The 20,624-nt window shown below is 44.0% G+C and overlaps 1 protein-coding gene across 1 annotated transcript in view; it reads right to left on the minus strand.

Moving 5' to 3' along the window:
* The window catches only part of LOC126185086 (cysteine-rich with EGF-like domain protein 2), a 105,687-nt gene that overhangs the window by 54,269 nt on the left and 30,794 nt on the right, over positions 1-20,624 (minus strand). Inside the window, exons 3-4 of the mRNA XM_049927874.1 lie at positions 2,050-2,196; positions 2-193 (exon numbers count right to left, since the gene is read on the minus strand). Of these exons, the coding sequence (XP_049783831.1) occupies positions 2-193; positions 2,050-2,196 (339 nt within the window). The remainder of the gene's footprint in view (position 1; positions 194-2,049; positions 2,197-20,624) is intronic.

The raw sequence follows: 20,624 nt of genomic DNA on the forward strand, positions 1-20,624 counted from the left end.
CCTTACACTTTCCATTTTTACCACAAATATTATCTGGATAACCAGGACATGGTGTACAGTCACTTCCAAAATGATTTTCTGGACAGCAGAACTCCATTTTCTCAATACACAGCCAGCTGTATAAATCCTGTTTTTGTCCGCTAGACCACCATTCTTCAATTAACTGCTCTGCATCTTCAGCAAGCAGATGACACTAGAATTAAAAATTTCTCTCTGAATAGAAGAAAAACTGCTCAAAAAATGTGAACATTGACAAAAGAAACTTTACAAGAGGCAGAAAAATCATAATCCTCTCACTTCTTACTAATGCTTGCTGTTTTCTTAAGGGAAACAACTATTTTCTTACTAAAAAAATTTATATCAGTATACAACAAAATTCGGTTTTTCAGTGTGCTGCTCTTATTTCTTATTATACAGGGTGTTACAAAAAGGTACAGCCAAACTTTCAGGAAACATTCCTCACACACAAATAAAGAAAAGATGTTATGTGGACGTGTGTCCGGAAACACAATTTCCATGTTAGAGCTCATTTTAGTTTCGTCAGTATGTACTGTACTTCCTCGATTCACCGCCAGTTGGCCCAATTGAAGGAAGATAATGTTGACTTTGGTGCTTGTGTTGACATGCGACTCATTACTCTACAGTACTAGCATCAAGCACGTCAGTACGTAGCATCAACAGGTTAGCGTTCATCACGAACGTGGTTTTGCAGTCAGTGCAATGTTTACAAATGCGGAGTTGGCAGATGCCCATTTGATGTATGGATTAGCACGGGGCAATAGCCGTGGCGCAGTACGTTTGTATCGAGACATATTTCCAGAACGAAGGTGTCCCGACAGGAAGACGTTCGAAGCAATTGATCGGCGTCTTAGGGAGCACGGAACATTCCAGCCTACGACTCGCTACTGGCGAAGACCTAGAACGACGAGGACACCTGCAATGGACGAGGCAATTCTTCGTGCAGTTGACAATAACCCTAATGTCAGCGTCAGAGAAGTTGGTGCTGTACAAGGTAACGTTAACCACGTCACTGTATGGAGAGTGCTACGGGAGAACCAGTTGTTTCCGTACCATGTACAGCGTGTGCAGGCACTATCAGCAGCTGATTGGCATCCACGGGTACACTTCTGCGTATTGTTCATCCAACAATGTGTCAATCCTCATTTCAGTGCAAATGTTCTCTTTACGGATGAGGCTTCATTTCAACGTGATCAAATTGTAAATTTCACAATCAACATATGTGGGCTGACGATAATCTGCACGCAATTGTGCAACCACGTTATCAACACAGATTTTCTGTGAACGTTTCAGCAGGCATTGTTGGTGATGTCTTGATTGGGCCCCATGTTCTTCCACCTACGCTCAATGGAGCACGTTATCATGACTTCGTATGGGATACTCTACCTGTGCTGCTAGAACATGTGCCTCTACAAGTACGACACAACATGTGGTTCATGCACGATGGAACTCCTGCACATTTCAGTTGAAATGTTCGTACGCTTCTCAACAACAGATTCGGTGACCGATGGATTGGTAGAGGCGGACAAATTCCATGGCCTCCACGCTCTCCTGACCTCAACCCTCTTGACTTTCACTTATGGGGGCATTTGAAAGCTCTTGTCTATGCAATCCCGGTACCAAATGTAGAGACTCTTCGTGCTCGTATTGTGGGCGGCTGTGATACAATACGCCATTCTCCAGGGCTGCATCAGCGCATCAGGAATTCCATGCGACAGAGGGTGGATGCATGTATCCTCGCTAATGGAGGACATTTTGAACATTTCCTGTAACAAAGTGTTTGAAGTCACGCTGGTACGTTCTGTTGCTGTGTGTTTCCATTCCATGATTAATGTGATTTGAAGAGAAGTGATAAAATGAGCTCTAACATGGAAAGTAAGCGTTTCCGGACACATGTCCACATAACATATTTTCTTTCTTTGTGTGTGAGGAATGTTTCCTGAAAGTTTGGCTGTACCTTTTTGTAACACCCTGTAATGCAAGAAAACACAAAGAAATAAACTTAGTTTGCAAATAATAATGTTGACTTGCCTGGTTCTTGCCACGTTCAACATCAGAGCAAAGCTCCTCCTGTATCTCCACAAGACGCAGTTCACTGCTGGCATAACTGCCCAATTTCTCCTCTTCCCACGCTGCATCACCACCTTCAAATTTACCCCGAGCGGTGCGCTCCAGTCCCTGTAATAATTTTCTAAATTGAAGAGTTTCTCACTTTCATAGTTTAAGAGGCAATAAGCCATCATAGTACAGTTCATCCACCTGAGCATTTAACTCACATCTTTCTTATCAGATTGTGTTCTAATCACTTACCACTAGTGTTTTTTATTCATTCATTCATTCATTCATTCAAGAAACTGCTTGTAAATCAGTGTGTATTAAGTACTTCGCAAAAATACTGATAAAATAGAAAACAGCTTCAGTGAACACAAGTGAGCAACAGGGCTCGTACTAACTTCTAGTAATAGGATGAGATTCAAAGTGAGAAAAGGAATCGGTAGAAAACTCATTTTCCAACAACTGTGCAGGTATTTTAAATTATGATGGGAGAAGATTAACGTGTAATGATAAGAAGCAAGTCATTAATTTGTGAAATATCATAACCAATTACACCACTACAGGAAAACATGAAGGTTAGTTCTAGGCTATTGACTTTAAAGCACAGCAAATGTGTGACTAGGATGGAAAGGATGTCACTAGAACTGTGATGATCCAATCAGCACACGACTTCGGCTCAAAATTAAAATCTTATCAGCATCCCTCTTATGCCCAAACCACACTTGCACAAAAGTATACTTGACTTATATGCATCAGCAAGTTTCATTCTTCATAAAATCATAGCAAAACCTCCAATGAGTCGGTTTGGTAGTGTACGAAAAAATGAGAGGTTCATCATCACAAATGACTAAAATGGACATACTCTGTAATGCCACAACAATGAGTGTGCCAGCCACATTCATGATTTGGCACTCTGTTAAGAGCTCTCGTCATGTTGTGCAAACACAAATGTACATCGATTGGATAGCCTTACAAATTTTCTTACGCACAATTACAATCACATATTTTTGTCATTATTCACATTACTTTGCACTTAACATTGACTGGTAACACTTGAGCTGATCATTTACTACAGCTCTGTTCATTAACAAGTATTGTTGGGCAAAACTTTATTTCAACAATGTAAACAGGAATAAGACTGGAATTATTTGCTGGTTCTAATATTCTGTGATGAAGGTTCATCAAAGAACAAAAAGAAGAACATTATCACTGAGGACACTATTGTATACTGTAAACAGAAGTCTTCAAAACAATACACTGAATATCACTTCCGCCATGTGGGGGCCATCACTGCAGCCTGTTGCTTTCACTGTGTCCTCCAATGCGGGTTATAGCTGTGGTCATCTGCCAAATGCTGGGCTGAAGAGGCAAGTTACATTCTGTCTGCTCAGACGTTTAGCTTAGAGTGTGAGCTACCACTTTACATGATATGGTATAGTTACCTATTGATATCAAAACCAATAAACACTCAATCCATGCACATTTCACACACACCCTGGGCTTATTAATAGATAACAGAAAATATCAGAAAGGCAGACTGAACAACAAACAACTGGAATGTAAAAATTTAAGAAATTATCATAAAATCAATAACAAAAACTTTTGTACTACTCTCCATGCAACAACAGAACGCACATGAAGCAAAACTGCTATAATCAACACTTGAATACCCACACAACTACAACATGTAGATAAGTCAGTTAGAAAATAGCTTATGGACACAATCTTAACACGATAGTTTTGTTGCTCCCAAAGAGCAGGCCTCCACCATACTATGTAAGCGTAAGAACGGTTGGAAAACTAACTAAAAGGTTTCTTCTGAGGTAATGCGAGCCACACAATCTCCAAACCAAATTGAAACCCTACACCCACATGCAACGAAAATATTCTTACATACTGTTAATTCTAATGCTTGAGTTACCTACTCACAAACCTCTAGAATCAATCTCGAATATAGACTCCAAGCCCTACACAAAGCAGAACAAATTAGTAAACTGTCTGACCTAGCAAAATTAGACAAATGGTTTGTTGGTTGGTTAAGGGACTACCTCTAGAACCAATCTCGAATATAGACTCCAAGCCCTACACAAAGCAGAACGAATTAGTAAACTGTCTGACCTAGCAACATTAGACAAATGGTTTGTTGGTTGGTTAAGGGACTGAACAGCAAGGTTATCAGTCCCTCAATCCAGGGGCAGTTTGTTCGGAATTAGTGATGACTGCGAAGTATGTGTTCTGATCACAAAAGTACGTAGGAGTAGTAATACCAAGGCATTGAAGGCAATACTGATGCCAGAGCTCAGAAAGAGTTTAGGAAGAAGTGTATGGATCAGGCCAGTATATAGGTCAGAGCAGATGATGTTCTCCCAGGGCTCATCCAATGGCGAGGAAAGTCCCACCCCGCATCCGACCCCTACCAGCAGAGAAAGGGCAAAGACAGTTACACACCTAAGAATGGCTTCTAGTCAGCACATTCGGAACAGTAAAAAAAGGCTGCACCATCAATAAAGAAAACATGAACGAAGAAACAGGTAAGGTAGCAGGAGGGGATCCCCGGGGCTCTGCAAGCAACAGGAGTCACCCTACCCACAGCTGCCCATCCCTTCTCCAGTGCAATCGAGGCTTTAAGAGCACCCACTATTTAACAGAGTGCTACCTCTGAAACAGAAAGTACGGTGTGGAAGAAAAGAAGACAAACCGCAGATAAATGCAATTAAAACAGATTAAGAGAGGGATGAAAAAGTGAGCCGTTGAAGGAGGTAGTGTCCACGGTCCCCCAGACCCAACCTGTAGCGGGAGCCATCCCGACCTCTACTACCTAACCTCTGCCCTGAAGGTAGATTAAAACCTTACATCTGAAAATAGAAACCACTTTCATGGACAAAAAGGAGAACAAGTTCAACCACCCATGAATCATATGCCAATACTGAGGCAAAGCATTCACAAGAACAGGCTTAGCATGGAGAGTCAGAAGAACAGGGCATTCCACCAGGATAAAAGCTATTGTCTGTAATGCTTGACAACTACAATGTAGGTTGGCTCATTAGGTAAAATAAAACTAAGGGTTAGCCTGACATGATCACTGCGAAGGCGACAGAATGGTGGATCCTTTCTGGGAGTAATGGAAGGAAGAGCACCATGCAGTAGTAGTCTCCTTGATAGTGTGGTATTTATTAGAGGAGGCAGTAGTCAACCAGATGTCATTCCATCTAAACTGAGCAGAGGTCTTATATGCACCTGAAAATCTGCACCTCGGATCAGCAAAAGTGAATGGGGGAGAGTAATCACTCCTCTAGCATAGTGGTTCTTAAACTTTTTTGGTGATGAAAGCCTTCTAAAGTACTAAATATTATTTCAAACAATGGAAAATCCATTGTTAAACAGAGAACCGACTCGTGGCGATAACATATTAGACCTTCTGGTGACAAACAGACCCGAACTATTTGAAACAGTTAACGCAGAACAGGGGCTCGGCAATCATAAAGCAGTTACAGCATCGATGATTTCAGCCATAAATAGAAATATTAAAAAAGGTAGGAAGATTTTTATGTTTAGCAAAAGTGACAAAAAGTAGATTTCAGAGTACTTGACAGCTCAACAGTAAAGTTTTACCTCAAGTACAGAGAGTGCTAAGGATCAGTGAACAAAGTTCAAAACTGTTGTACAATATGCATTAGATGAGTATGTGCCAAGCAAGATCATAAGAGATGGAAAAGAGCCACCAGGGTACAACAACTGAGTACTGTTACAGAAGCAAAGGAAACTTCACAGCAAACACAAACCTAGCCAAAGCCTTGCAGACAAACAAAAATTACATCAAGCGAAATGTAGTGTGAGGAGGGCTATGCGAGAGGCATTCAATGAATTTGAAAGTAAAGTTCTATGTACTGACTTGGCAGAAAATCCTAAGAAATTTTGGTCTTATGTCAAAGCTGTAGGTGGATCAAAACAAAATGTCCAGACACTCTGTGACCAAAATGGTACTGAAACAGAGGATGACAGACTAAAGGCCAAAATACTAAATGTCTTTTTCCAAAGCTGTTTCACAGAGGAAGACTGCACTGTAGTTCCTTCTCTAGATTGTCGCACAGATGACAAAATGGTAGATATCGAAATAGACGACAGAAGGATAGAGAAACAATTAAAATCGCTCAAAAGAGGAAAGGCCGCTGGACCTGATGGGATACCAGTTTGATTTAACACAGAGTACGCGAAGGAACTTGCCCCCCTTCTTGCAGCGGTGTACCGTAGGTCTCTAGTAGAGATGGGCAAAACTGTTCTTTTCAGAGATTGGATCAGAACTGTTCACTCCCTGAAATGAATTAGCTCTTTTTCATGACTCACCACTCATTTACAATATAAAATAAATGGAAGGCACATTGCCCTTTAAACTTGGTTTATTCCAGTACTATACCTGTATTTTGATCTTATTTGATCCTATTTTGAAGTGACACAGATAATGAGTAAGAAATTTGTATTGTTTATTGAAATTTCCACGATATGACAAAGTTTTTGATTATTGATTTATTTTGCACTATCGTGGTTTTTTGGGTGATCGGAAAATGTTGTAACTTGAGATTTACATTAACAATATATTTGGCTATAACGTATTAAAATTTCATTAACCTCATACAAATACATCGCAAGCCATATATTTTTAAAGTGAACGTTTCCTTTCGAAGACGCCTAAAATCGCAAAATCCGTACCAGAATAAGAAAAAAAATATAAATTTGACTGTAAAACGAAAGTGCTGCATATAGCCTTACGCAGAATAAAACAAGGAAAATATTGGTGTATCACATTTTGCGATACGTTTATCGGTTCGCTCGTAATTAAAGCGTAAATTCGAGTGTCTATAATAAAAATCCTATAGTAAGAGGAGTCATCAGGAACCTAATCTAATCAGTTTAAACAAATAAAAATAAAATAAAAACAATTGATGTATACATAACATAATAATGTAATATACATAGCGGCATTACTACGAAGAACAATATCCAGTGGGGACGAACTCCGATGCAGAGGCGCTGAGTCGAGCAGGTCGAGCCGCGAGCTGTATTACTGCGTGAGCTGAGACCGCAGAGACCACAGTGACACCCGAGTCGCTTTGCTCGACGCTCTGGCTAGAGTCGAGACGGTGGGGCGAGCGTTGAGCGGGCGAGTTCCGAGGAAGGGGGTAGCGGTGAACTCACCCGCTCCGAGACAAATAGTTCGTTCCCTTGCGAGCGGGTTTTTGCAAGTAGTTCCTATGTTATCCGCTAGGTGGCTCTCTGTCCTGTTGCTCGCATCAACTGCCCAGAGGGCAGGACGTGCGACTGAAACGATCGCCGACACAGTGCGATGCGAAGTTACGCTGCGCCAGACACTGCGCGGCAGACGACGCACAGAGACGCCATGGCATATGTGAAACACAAAATCCAATGGGGCACTGCACAATGCAGGCAGCCAGGGTAGAAGCAGGGCAGAGGCCGGCGCTGGCTGTGTTGTGTGGCGTGCACTGTGCTGTGACCAGCAGAGGCGCTGCTGATATGCTCCGTCTCTCTCTCTCTCTCTCTCTCTCTCTCTCTCTCTCTCTCTCTCTCTGCCGTGGGAAACGTTTGGAGCTACCGTTCTTTTTTTCTGAATCACTGATTGTTCACTCCTTTGAAAGATTGAACTCTATGAATTAGTTCAAGAGCGGATCCCCCATCTCTAGTCTCTAGAAGAGCGTAGCATTCCAAAGGATTGGAAAAGGGCACAGGTCATCCCCGTTTTCAAGAAGGGACGTCGAACAGATGTGCAGAACTATAGACCTATATCTCTAACGTCCATCAGTTGCAGAATTTTTGAACATGTATTAAGTTAGAGTATAATGACTTTTCTGGAGACTAGAAATCTACTCTGTAGGAATCAGCACGGGTTTCGAAAAAGATGATCAAGTTAAACGCAGCTCACGCAATTCGTCCACGAGACTCAGAGGGCCATAGACACGGGTTCCCAGGTAGATGCCGTGTTTATCAACTTCCGCAAGGCATTTGATACAGTTCCCCACAGTCGTTTAATGAACAAAGTAAGAGCATATGGACTATCAGACCAATTGTGTGATTGGATTGGAGAGTTCCCAGCATGTCATTCTCAATGGAGGAAAGTCTTTCGAAGTAAGAGTGATTTCAGTTGTGCGCAGGGGGTGTCGTAGGACCGTTGCTATTCACTATATAGATAAATGAACTTGTGGATAACATTGGAAGTTCACTGAGGCTTTTTGTGGATGATGCTGTAGTATATTGAGAGGTTGTAACAATGGATAATTGTGCTGAAATGCAGGAGGATCTGCAATGAATTGATGCATGGTGCACGGAATGGCAATTGAATCTCAATGTAGACAAGTGTAATGTGCTGCGAATACATAGAAAGAAAGATCCTTTATCATTTAGCTACAATACAGCAGGTCAGCAACTGGAAGCAGTTAATTCCATAAATTATCTGGGGGTAGGTATTAGGAGTGATTTAAAATGGAATGACCATATCAAATTAATCGTCGGTAAAGCAGATGCCAGACTGAGACTCACTGGAAGAATCCTGAGGAAATGCAGTCTGAAAACAAGGGAAGTAGGTTACAGTACACTTGTTTGCCCACTGCTGTTTTTCTTTGTGGGGTTTTAGGGCGCTCAACTACTAAGGTCATTAGGGCCCAGTCACAAATGTAAGTGCACATATAATCTGGTAAAACTCAAAGGGTGGGGGGGGGGGGGGGGGGGGCACCAGAAAGTTCTTACAAAGACGCAGATAAAATAATTAAAAGAGTTAGATGTCTTTGGACAAGTCCATCAAAGTAATAAAACGAAGAACACGAGCAACTGCTCGAGCGTCATCAGCTAAAATTTCCTGTAGGGTAGATGGCAGAGACAGGACAACACGAGATTGATTAAAACGGGGACACAACAATAAAACATGGCGCACTGTCAATGCGTGACCACAAGGGCACCGCGGAGCGGGGTCGCCGGATGGCAGGTAGCGGTGGCTAACCCAGCAATGTCCAATCCGCAACCTGGCCAAAATGACCTCCTCTCGCCGAGAGGGTTGGGAGGAGGTTGCCCAAGCTGTTGGGAACAGTTTTATGGCCCGGAGCTTATTGTCTTGAAGTGACGACCAAGTGTCCCACCATAATGACACAAACCTCTTACAAACAATCCCACTAATGTCAGACGATGGGACACAAAGGGAGGCTGGCCGAGGCAGGAGGACTGCAGCCTTGGCCACAGCATCAGCAGCCTCATTCCCAGGCACTCCTACATGGCCTAGAACCCACATAAAGCTAACAGGAGAGCCATCATCAGCGAAAGAATGGAGGGATTGCTGGATCCATTGCACCAAGGGATGGATCGGATATGGAGCTCCAAGGCTCTGAAGAGCACAGAGTGAATCAGAGCAGAGTACATACGGAGAATGGCGGTGGCAGCGGACATACTGAACGGCCTGAGAGAGAGCAAAAAGCTCGGCCGTAAAGCTGGAACACTGGTCGAGGAGCCGGTATTTAAAGGTGACGTACCCGACGACAAAGTCACAGCCGACACCATAGTCAGTTTTGGAGCCATCAGTGTAAATAAAAGTGTTACCGGCGAGTTGTGCACATAGTTCGACAAACCGTAAGCAATACACTGCATCGCCCACTGCTTGAATACTGCTCACCGGTGTGGGATCTATACCAGATGGGGTTGATAAAGGATGTGGAGAGGAACAACGGAGAGCAGTGCGCTTCGTTACAGAATCATTTAGTAATCGCGAAAGAGTTACAGAGATGATAGATAAACTCCAGTGGAAGACTCTGCAAGAGAGAGACTCAGTAGCTCGGTACGGGCTTTTGCTGAAGTTTCGAGAACATACCTTCACCGAGGAGTCAAGCAGTATATTGCTCCCTCCTACGTATATCTCCTGAAGAGACCATGAGGATAAAATCAGAGAGATTAGAGCCCATACAGAGGCATACCGACAATCTTTCTTTCCACGAACAATACGAGACTGGAATGGAAGGAAGAACCGAAAGAGGTACTCAAGGTACCCTCCGCCACATACCGTCAGGTGGCTTGCAAAGTATGGATATGGATGTAGATGTAGATGGAATGTAACAATATAATGAAAAGGATAGTTGCTACTTGCCGTATAGCAGAGATGTTGAGTCACAGATAGGTACAACAGTCTTTTTGTTGTACCTATCTGTGACTCACCATCTCCGCTATATGGTGAGTAGCAACTATTCTTTTCATAATATTGTTAAATAGTAATTTACAAAGCCCTAAAATAAGCAAAATCTGGTTTTGTGTCCATTGTTTAATTATAATGATTTAGTGAAAAACCACACAAAAATACATACATTGTATACTGCTGACTTCTATGACAATACACTAAATAACACTGTATTGATTTCCTGTAAATTGATAAAATTGTTTCCATTTAAAGGGTATGTATGAAGTAGTAGTATTTGTTTTCTTTCCAGCTGTTTAGTTTCAGGCCTGACAGAAGAGATTTGAAGACCCAAGTCAGCTTCAGCATTCTGTCTGTTGCGGTATTTCATCTTTGTAGCTGCATATGCTGATTGTTTGTTTTGTTTTGTGGCACAAGAACAGCTAAGGTCATGCGCACCCATTTCAGAACCTTAGAACACTAACACGAAAAAGGAGTTAACAGTGACTAAACGCTAAGACCAATCGACGGAAGGAAAGAGAGCTAAGAATAAGGACTTCCCCTTTGAGAAAGGTCCACAAAATACACTGTAGAGACAACAGATGTCCCGAACTAAAGATTAAATATCCTTCACCATATTTCAATAATGGATAAAAACTAAAACGCAGTCGACAGCCCACATGTCGTTCACTAAAATGGCAGATAACCCAGACAGCATACATACATTAGAATGCAAATGGTTAAAAAAGGGCATTCGGTCAGGAAATTGCAAACCGTCAAAGGTTGATGACAATTAGCTCAAAGTCATGGGGGATCACCGCTTAACAAATGGTGATGGCTAAAACAAAGTGCCCAATATGCAACCTAGCTAAAATGATCTCCTTGCAGCAGAGGGCCGAGAGGTGGTCAGCCAAGCTGCTGGGAGAGGTTTAATTCCCCAGAGTTTGTTCCCATGAAGGGAAGACGAGTGGTGGTGCTAAAGGGACACCACAGCAACATGGAGATCACCGAAAGGAATGGAAGAATTAGCAGGCCGAAGTAGGATGACTGCAGCCTTGGCAGCAGCATCAGCAGCCTCATTTACCATCAGACTGACGTGACCAGGAACTCAAACATCACAGTGGCTTCCTCAAGAGTTTGGTGGTGATGTTTGGTTTGTGGGGCACTCAACTGCATGGTAATCAGCACCCGTACACATTCCCAATCTGAACACAATCCAATCTTGCCACTTTCAAAGAATGATGATGATGAAATGAGGACAACACCAACACCCAGTCCCCAGGCAGAGAAAATCACCAACCTGGCTGGGAATGGAACCCGGGATCCTGTGATCCAGAGATAGCAACACTAGCTACTAGACCACGAGCTGCGGACTCCCTCAAGAGTGAACAAGTGGAAGCTTCCTTGGACCCGTTGCACTAAGGGACAGACTGTGTACAGTACACAGAGGCATTGAGAGAATTGGAGCAAATGACACAATTGAAAAGTGTATGTCGTTGGATGTACTGAGTGGCCTCAAAGGAGAAAGAGCTCTCCTGTAAATACTAATCTGGATGCTGACACTGAAAATCATTGGTGCCAATGACGAAGGCATACTCGACATCACGGTCGGTCTGAGAGCCATCAGTCTACACAACAGTATTATCGTGAAGTTCCATCCAAAGGTTAAGAAACTAACAGTGATAGTTCAAATGTGGGGTAGTTTCCTTAAGAAGTGAATGAAGTCCAAGGTGAACATGGTCTGCTGCACAAAGCCAAGGTGGTGAAGATCTCACACTCATCGGGAAAATGGCACATAGCGTGAACTGCCAGAGCAATACCCAAAACAAACTCCTGGAGGTAACAGAGAAGAGGGACGCGCAACTCTATTGGCAGTCAAAGGAGTCATCGAGGGAGGAGGCATAGAATAGGTGGCCAGGCACAGCAGATGAACAGCATGTGTATCTGCTGAGCAGAACATCACGCCGGTATGACAATGGTAGTTCAGTAGCTTCTACATAGAGACTCAACTGGGGTAGTGTAAAAGGCGTCAGTGGCCAAACAGATTCCAAGACGAATGGTATTGAGATAGCATAATATGGATGGACATGCAGATGCATAAACAAAACAACCATAGTCTAGTTTCAAATGGGCAAGGGATCAGTACAAATGGAGGAGGATGGTCCGATCTCCTCCTCAGGAAGTACCGCTTAGGATACGTGGAACGCTGAGGGACCACATGCAGCGGGCGGCTGACACGTGGGAGGACCAAGAAAGTTTTCTATCGAGCTTGAGCCCCAGGAATTTTGTAGTTTCAGCAAACGGAAGAGCAACAAGCCCAAGATGTAAAGTCAGTGGAAGAAACCCATTGCAGCACCAGAATTTCATATAAACAGTTTTGTCAGCAGGAAAGCGAAAGCCATTGTCAGTACTCCACGAGTAAAGCCAATCAAAAAATCGCTGAAGATGCTGCTCAAGAAGACAAGTCCATGGAGGACTACAATAGATCACAAAATTGTTGGCTAAAAGGGAGCCAGAGATGCCCAGCAGGAGACAGGCCATAATAGGGTTAATAGCTATAGCAAAGACGACGACGCTCAGGACAGAGCTCTGAGGCATCCCGTCTTCCTGGATAAAGGTGTCCAACAAGGCAGAACCCGCATGTACACTGAAAACTTTGTCTTTAAAAAATTCCTGAAGGTAACAGGGAGGGCAGCCTCAGAAGCCCCACATGTAGAGAGTACAGAGGATACCAGCCCTCCAGCATGTGTCGCAGACTTTTTCCAAATCAAAAAACACGGCCACAATCCGGTATTTCCACAAAAAACCATTTATGGCATGGGTTGACAAAGTGATGAGATGGTCAACTGCGGATTGGCATGGTCAAAATCCACATTGTGCAGTGGTTAGTAAATTGTGAGATACAAGCCATCATACCAGCTGGGCATGAATCATACATTCCATCACCTTGCAAAAACAGCTCGTGAGAGAAATGGGGCAGTAGCTAGAAGGAAGGTGTTTGTCCTTGCCCGGCTTATGTGTGGATATGACAGTGGCCTCACGCCATCATCTTGGAAAGGTGCCATCTGTCCAGATGCGATTGTATGTATGAAGGAGAAAGCGCTTGCCCGCAAGAGAAAGGTGCTGCAACATCTGACTGAACATTGTCCGGCCCAGGGGTGGAAGATCAGGATGAAGTGAGAGCATGATCTGGCTCCCTCACAGTAAAGGCAGCATTAGGGCCACACCCATCTCTAGAAGGCATTCCTGTGCGTAAATCCCATAGCGCCTGTTGCCAGTTACAGAAAAGCCTTTCCAGTGGTATGGTAGGCAGATGTGAATGGTGTGCACAGTGTTTTATACGCCTGGTGCATCGTAAGTAGCCAACGCCTGACATGAAATGGCGATTCACCAGCCTCTGCACCAGGCTTGGCATGGGGCTTGTTCTGAATGCCCCAGTGGCTAACCGAATCCCTTCATGGTGCACCATGTCCAACATCTTTAAATATGAAGGTCTCTCAGACCCATACACTGTTCACCCATAATCGAGGTGAGATCACAAAAATGCCCTGTAAAACCAGTCCTGTCTGCTCCCCATGTACTGTGGCTAAGACATTTTAAAATACTTAAAGCCTTAAGTGACAATTTCTCCAGGTTCTTAAGATGTGGTAACCACGTAAGCTTAGAGTCAAATATGAGGCCCAGAAACCTCACTGTGTCTTTAAAAGCCAGCCCGGGTGACCGAGCGGTTCTAGGCGCTACAGTCTGGAACTGTGCGACCACTACGGTCGCAGGTTCGAATCCTGCGTCTGGAATGGATGTGTGTGATGTCCTTAGGTTAGTTAGGTTTAAGTAGTTCTAAGTTCTAGGGGACTGATGACCTCAGAAGTTAAGTCCCATAGTGCTCAGAGCCATTTGAACCATTTTCTTTAAAAGAAAGGACACTGTCCCTCATCCTCAGTTTAGTTCAGGAAAGTTTAAAATGGAATAAGAACAGTTAAAAACAACACTCACAGACTTCTCGGTGGAGAACTTAAAACTACTCTTCTGCACCCATTCATCCAAATGTCGCAAAGTTAATTGCAACTGGTGTGTTGTCTTTGTGAGGCTTGAAGAAGAGTGCAACACAGAGAAGTCATCCACAAACAAAGAACACTGGACAGGACCTTTCACTATAGATGTAATACTATTAATAGCTATGGCAAAGACAGTCACACTTAAAACGCTATCTTGAGGGACACCGTTCTCCTGCTCAAAGCAATCAGACAGGAAGTCACCGACTCAGTATCTAAGATATCGTGGCGAGAGGAAGGACTGAATAAAAATGGGAAGACAATTACAAAAACTCAATTCATGAAGCTGCTCCAGGGTAAGATGCCTCCAAGTAGTATCATAGACTTTCTCAGTGTCAGAAAATACACCTATCAGATGTTGCCAGCGTAGAAAAGCCTGTTGTTTAGCCACCTCGAAGAGGGCAAGGTTATCAAAGGTGGAGCGATACCTCTTGAACCCACACTGAAAGCAACTAAGGAGTTGCCTGGATTCTAAGATCCAGACAAGGTGGCAGTTGACCATCAGTTCAAAGCTAGTGAGGGCAACACTACGGTAACTACCTGGACATGTACAGTCTTTCGCAGGTTTTAAAAGAGGAATTAAAACTGCCTCACACCATGAGTTGGGAAGGTGACTTTATGCCCAAATGGCATTAAAAAGTGTGAGGTGGATATCTTTGTTTCGCCTTGTGAGGTGCCGCAGTATATTGTAATGGATCATGTCATGACCAGAGGTTGTGTCACGAGCCGCCGACAATGCAGAATTCAGCTCCCACATGGAAAATGGGCAATTGTAATCTTCTTCAAAGGCTGACCAGAAGTCCACACTATACCTCTCGACAACTGCTGTATGGTGCTCGAAACCTGGATCCTGACTGGCTGTTGCCAGCACCGCACTGGGTTAGGTATGTAAGGCCTAACCCTAAGTCGGAGGAAACCTGCCATGATGTGGTCAGGCAACGTTGGAGAATTAAAGGTCACAATGAAGTTGGCGGTCTTCTCAATTTCTCCATTATTCATACGCATCCTTTGCTCTAAGTCCACTATCTCCTGTAATGCCCATTCCTGTTTAAGTTCGGCTATGTCGATATCCATAATGTCACAGCATTTGACCATACCCCTGCTAGAGTTAAGGGATTTGAGCAGTTCAACAGTTGCATCATATTCACCCAAATTTTCAGTCATTGTTAAGTTGTTCCACCTGCTTTGCCTGTTAGTCTTTACCACTAGCGAACCATTCCACAGCTGCTTAATAGACTTCAGACTTCCAGCATTTCCTTCCAAGCCTTTATGGATATAGAAGGGGGACACTTTTTCAAATGTCCCCTCCTTCCTCTTAATGACCAAAAACACATTTTGATTTGATGATGATGTTTGGCTTGTGGGGCACTCAACTGCGTGGTTATCAGCGCCCGTACAATTTCCCAACCTTTGCTCAGTCCAATTTCGCCGCTTTCCTGGATGATGATGAAATGATGAGGACAACACAAACACCCAGTCATCTCGAGGCAGGTGAAAATCCCTGACCCCGCCGGGAATCGAACCCGGGACCCCGTGCTCGGGAAGCGAGAACGCTACCGCGAGACCACGAGCGGCGGACGACACACACATTTTGATTTATGACTCCTTGAGCCCTGTTAATATAATTCAATCAATTCAGATTACCAGGAGGGCTAGCCTCCCCCATTCATTTGGAGGACTGGGTGTGAATAGTCCCAGGTGGTACACCCTTCACACTGGGACGAGAAGATGACGATTTCGAGGGTTCCATCTGAGTCCCACAAGCGGCTAGGGAAACAAGGGTCCACTCAGACAGAGCCCCGCATGCCTGAGTAAGCCTTACACTACTGAGGTGCAGCAGGTTCCCCAGAGGTTACCCACTAACCACTGTTCCACATCAACAGCTGCGCATTTCATCAGCACAAAGCACACATTGAGATTTAGAGGTTTTTTACAGAGATTTTTACCATCCTCACAATCTGGGCAGTCAAGATCCCCATTCCCTGCAAAACACAACATTCCACTGACACACCATACAGTGGCCGCTGAAGCATGCCTAGAGCTTACGGTAACAGGAGACTGACGGCACTTACCAATCCCTAGCTCAGGAACCCCAGGGTTGCCAAGCCCGTACTCAGTAAAGGAATGCTCATCCTTTGAGGGCCACACTACAGAAGAGGGAGTGGAACTATTAAACAAACTAGTAAATAAAATCCAGCAAGCTTTTTTGCTATCCTGAAGAACACAAAGACACTGCGCACTCAACAGCTTATAGTGAGTAAAGTTCGCTGTCGTAGGATGACAGTTAAAAAAACGCAGGGAGAATGTCTCTAAGTGCAGATTGCATCTCAGCCTGCCTCTGCGCACCAAGGGATGAGACATGGCGCAGTAAAGACTAAGTGTGAGGAATGGAACATCCTGCGGCAGTAAGGTACTCTACCTGGTCATCACAACTGGGGAAATGTTCATCAAAAGCTGCCAGGAACGAGTAAAGGCTCCAGTTGGCCTTAGAAAACTGCCAATTGGGTTTACATGCATGCGGGGTAGGAGTCAGCAAACAGATACCACATGGTAAATGGTCACTCGAGTACGTGTCAGACAGAACAGACCACACTAGACAACAGGCAAGCTTGGGCAGTGCACAACGAGAGGTCCAAATGGGAACAGGTGCGCGTGGAGTCTGAAAGGAATGTGGTTGCTCCAGTGTTGAGGCAGATGAGGTTGAGATGATTGAGAAGGTCAGCCAAGAGGGCACCCCTTGGACAGGCTCTGGAAGAGCACCAAAGAGGAAGGTGTGCACTAAAGTCACCAACCAGTAAAAAGGGGTGAGAGTTGACCAATAAGTTGGACGAAGTCCACCCTGGTGATACAGAATGATGGCGGGATGTAGATGTTACAAAGAGAAAAGGTGAAGCAAGGAAGGTAAATGCGGACTGCAATAGCTTGCAGCCAGGTGTTCAGCTGAGATTGATTGACTATGAATGTCATCCCAGATGAGCAGCATTACTCTTCCACGAGATGGAATACCATCCCCAGGAGGTCAAAGCGGACCAGAAAGAAATGCGAGAGGTCAAAGCAGTCACAAGGATGCAATTTTGTTTCCCAGAGGCACAAAACATGTGGACACCGTGATGCCAAGAGTAGCTGTAATTCCTCCTTGTTGAATCTAATGCCACGCACATTCCATTGGAGGAGAGTCATGATGGGGAAAGTGGAGGAGAGAAAAAATGAAGGGTTATCAATTCAGTGGCTGCTGAGTGCCAGCCTTCAAAGATTCATCGCTACAGGGCACAGAGACTGGAGGGTCCTGTTCCACAAGATCTATAGACGTGACGGCAGTCTCTCTGGGTTAATCTACGGATTCCAGGGCAGAAAAATGGTTGGTGGTGTGCACCAGAGAAACGGTTGGTGGTGTGCACCAGAGAAACGGAGGTCAGCCAGGTGAGGGACTCACACAGCGGCATTGTGGAAGAGGATCTCCAAGTCAGCAAAGAAGAAGACCATGTTTCTTTGATTGATTTCTTAGCACCTTTGCGACTGGCAGGTGAAGAGTCTGATGTTTGCTGATGGAGGGGCGTAAGAAGTCTTCACAAGAGTACTCCTTCTGTCCTTTCCGACCTGCCGGTTGTGTAGCAGGTAATTTCACCATTAGAGGCGAAGATCTGGTGGCTTGTTACGCAGCTGGAGGTGGAGGAGGAGAAGGACGAGGAGGAGACAGGGATACTACTGTGACACTGGACAACTACGCAGCCATGTCCTTTGTGGAGCGAGGCGCAGTGATAATGGTATTGTAAGTGCCTGATGGTAAAACACAGGGCTCGAAAACTAGCCAACAACTTGCAAGCGAGAGGGTAAGGCACTTCGTCCTTCACACGGATCTCCTGGTGGCCCACTCATCAAGATACATGGAATATTTTCAGGATGAGGCTGCACGGTTGCCACGGCAACTGAGACAGCGGGGAGGAGGCGGGCAATCACCCTCGGGAGCATCCCTATCAGAAGTAACAAATTTGGCTGTGTTTCGACAGGACATTTGAGTGTGGTTGTAACATTGACACTGGTAGCAGCACATCGTGTTTGGAATGTACGGTCAGACCACAATGCCTTTATAGCCTGCTTTTATCTTTTATGGAAGCACTACTCTATCAAACGTAAGAAAAAGAGTGCATGAAGGCACTAAGGTTGACTCAACCTTTTTCACTACCCAATGAACTGCAGTGACGCCCTCATCAGAGAGGTAAGTTTGGATTTCTCCCTCAGTCAGACCATCAAGCAACCTAGTGTAAATAACACCACGTAAAGAATTCGGCATTCAATGGGCCTCAACACGAACAGGATAGCCGTTGAGTTGTAAAGCTGCAAGCAGTTGTTGGACTTGAGAATCACAATTGGTCTCCAAAAGCAAAGTGCCATTACATAAACGAGAGCAGGATTTCACAGGGCCTAGAATTGCCTCAACACCTTTCTGAATAAGAAATTGATTTACCATAGCAAAGGACTAACCTCCTCCAGTATGTGATACCATGAGGAACCAAGGAGAAGCTAGGAGAGTCTTGGAATCTTTAGCCTCATTCTGTTTACATTTAGAAGATGCAGACTGAGATGGTGATTGGCTCATTGCAAGAAAATGACCCATGACTGCCAGTGTCTCCAGTGGCACAGTCCTTCCAACTGGGAGCCCCTCTGAGGGGGGGCTCACCCTCCTTAGGTGATTCTTCGTACCTCAAGCTACACCTGCCAAACTTCTGACAGATAGACCAATTGGCAACTTGGGAAAGTAACAGCTCAAGCAATCACCCCTCCCTGGGCCTGGCCTGTACCAGGAGGTACATGTGAACCCTACCTGTCGACCTGAGGCTGGACTGAGAATTATGCTTTACCCAGTCACTTGTTATGTGTCAGACATGTGCCAACCTTCAAGAGTGCACAGGGAGGAAGAAGAAACAAAGAGGAACCTAAAATGCCGAAGTGGAGGAAGGATGCGAGATGGAGAACAAAGAAAGAAACAAAAAACAGTCGAAGGACTGCTCTGATGGTAGGCTACTGAAACTTCAGAACACAGTCCCAAAAATATCCCAGATATGTTCCCCAAGGGAGGGGAAGAAGAACAGGAGGAGGATAGACATGCAGCACGGAAAGCAAAAAGGTGCTGCTAACACCGGGGCCCCATGGCAGTGAAGTACAATCTCATCAAAGAATGGTGAGCCCCCTGGAGGGCTGCATACGCTGAGAATCTGTTTCACCCAAGTATGTTGTTAGAAATGGGAGAACAGTCAAAGCCACCACGGCAAGTTGTGGATACTCACCATTAACCCTGCACCAAAAGCCATTTAGTGACACTGTTTTGAACAATGATTCCAATAGTTGAATCTGATGTCATTTCTAAAAAGGATTCTTAGGTTTCATTTGACATATTTTCTGGCTTCTGCAAATTCAGTACAATACAATTTTGAGTCCATGAGTTCATTTTCAGTTTTGTGTCCTGCTTTTCAGGAAAATATGTCTCAAAAGATGTGCTCATATCATGGAGACAATGGACCAATTTCTCCAATATTTCATTTGGTAATTCTGCTATCTCACCAACAAATACACTCAGTGTTAAAAGCTTTCTTTTTGAAGTGGTTATTTTGTTATTGCTACTGGAAACTGTAGTCTGTTTCCCTTGCAAACAAAAGATATAATTCATTAATTTTTGCAAATATGTCTGCCAAAAGTATTGTCAGTCATAAAAAATTTTAATTCAGCTGTTAGTTCGACTAATCTTGTTAAGTTCTCGCCCTGAGATAACCATCTAACATCAATGTGGAGCCATAGCATCTTATGTGCTTCCATAATCCTCAGGCAATATTGAAAACAATCAGCACTCAAGAGTGCACAATTTAACAATTATTTTTACTGCTTCAACAAGAACACATTTTAGACTTAGCAACATCCTCTTTATTTCAAGTGCTTGTCTATTCGGGATACAAAGGCTGGAACTAAAGTTTGGCACTTTACTTTTTATTAGCAATTCCACTCCTGCTGTTGTACCAGTCACTGCCTCGGCCTGAACTGTACAAATATTGATACAACTGTTCCAATGGATACGGTTTATGTAAAAAAAAATTGGCAGTCATGTTGAAAATGTATTTTCTGGTAGTGTTAGCTGCCAGCGATGCACTCATACTCAAGTCTTTGTCAAGTGAATGTTTACGCAGATATCGTCCAATTATCAGTAAGATGGCCAGTCCAACAACATCAGCTGACTCATCCATTTGCAAGATGAGTTTTTTATGTTGAAAGAGACCAACCAGTTCTCTTTTTATATAGCCTGCAAAAGTGGCAATTTAACATGAAGAAGTGTCATTCGAAAGTGGTAC

This window comes from Schistocerca cancellata, chromosome 4 (genome assembly GCF_023864275.1).
Source record: "Schistocerca cancellata isolate TAMUIC-IGC-003103 chromosome 4, iqSchCanc2.1, whole genome shotgun sequence".
In the NCBI taxonomy this organism is placed as follows: domain Eukaryota; kingdom Metazoa; phylum Arthropoda; class Insecta; order Orthoptera; family Acrididae; genus Schistocerca; species Schistocerca cancellata.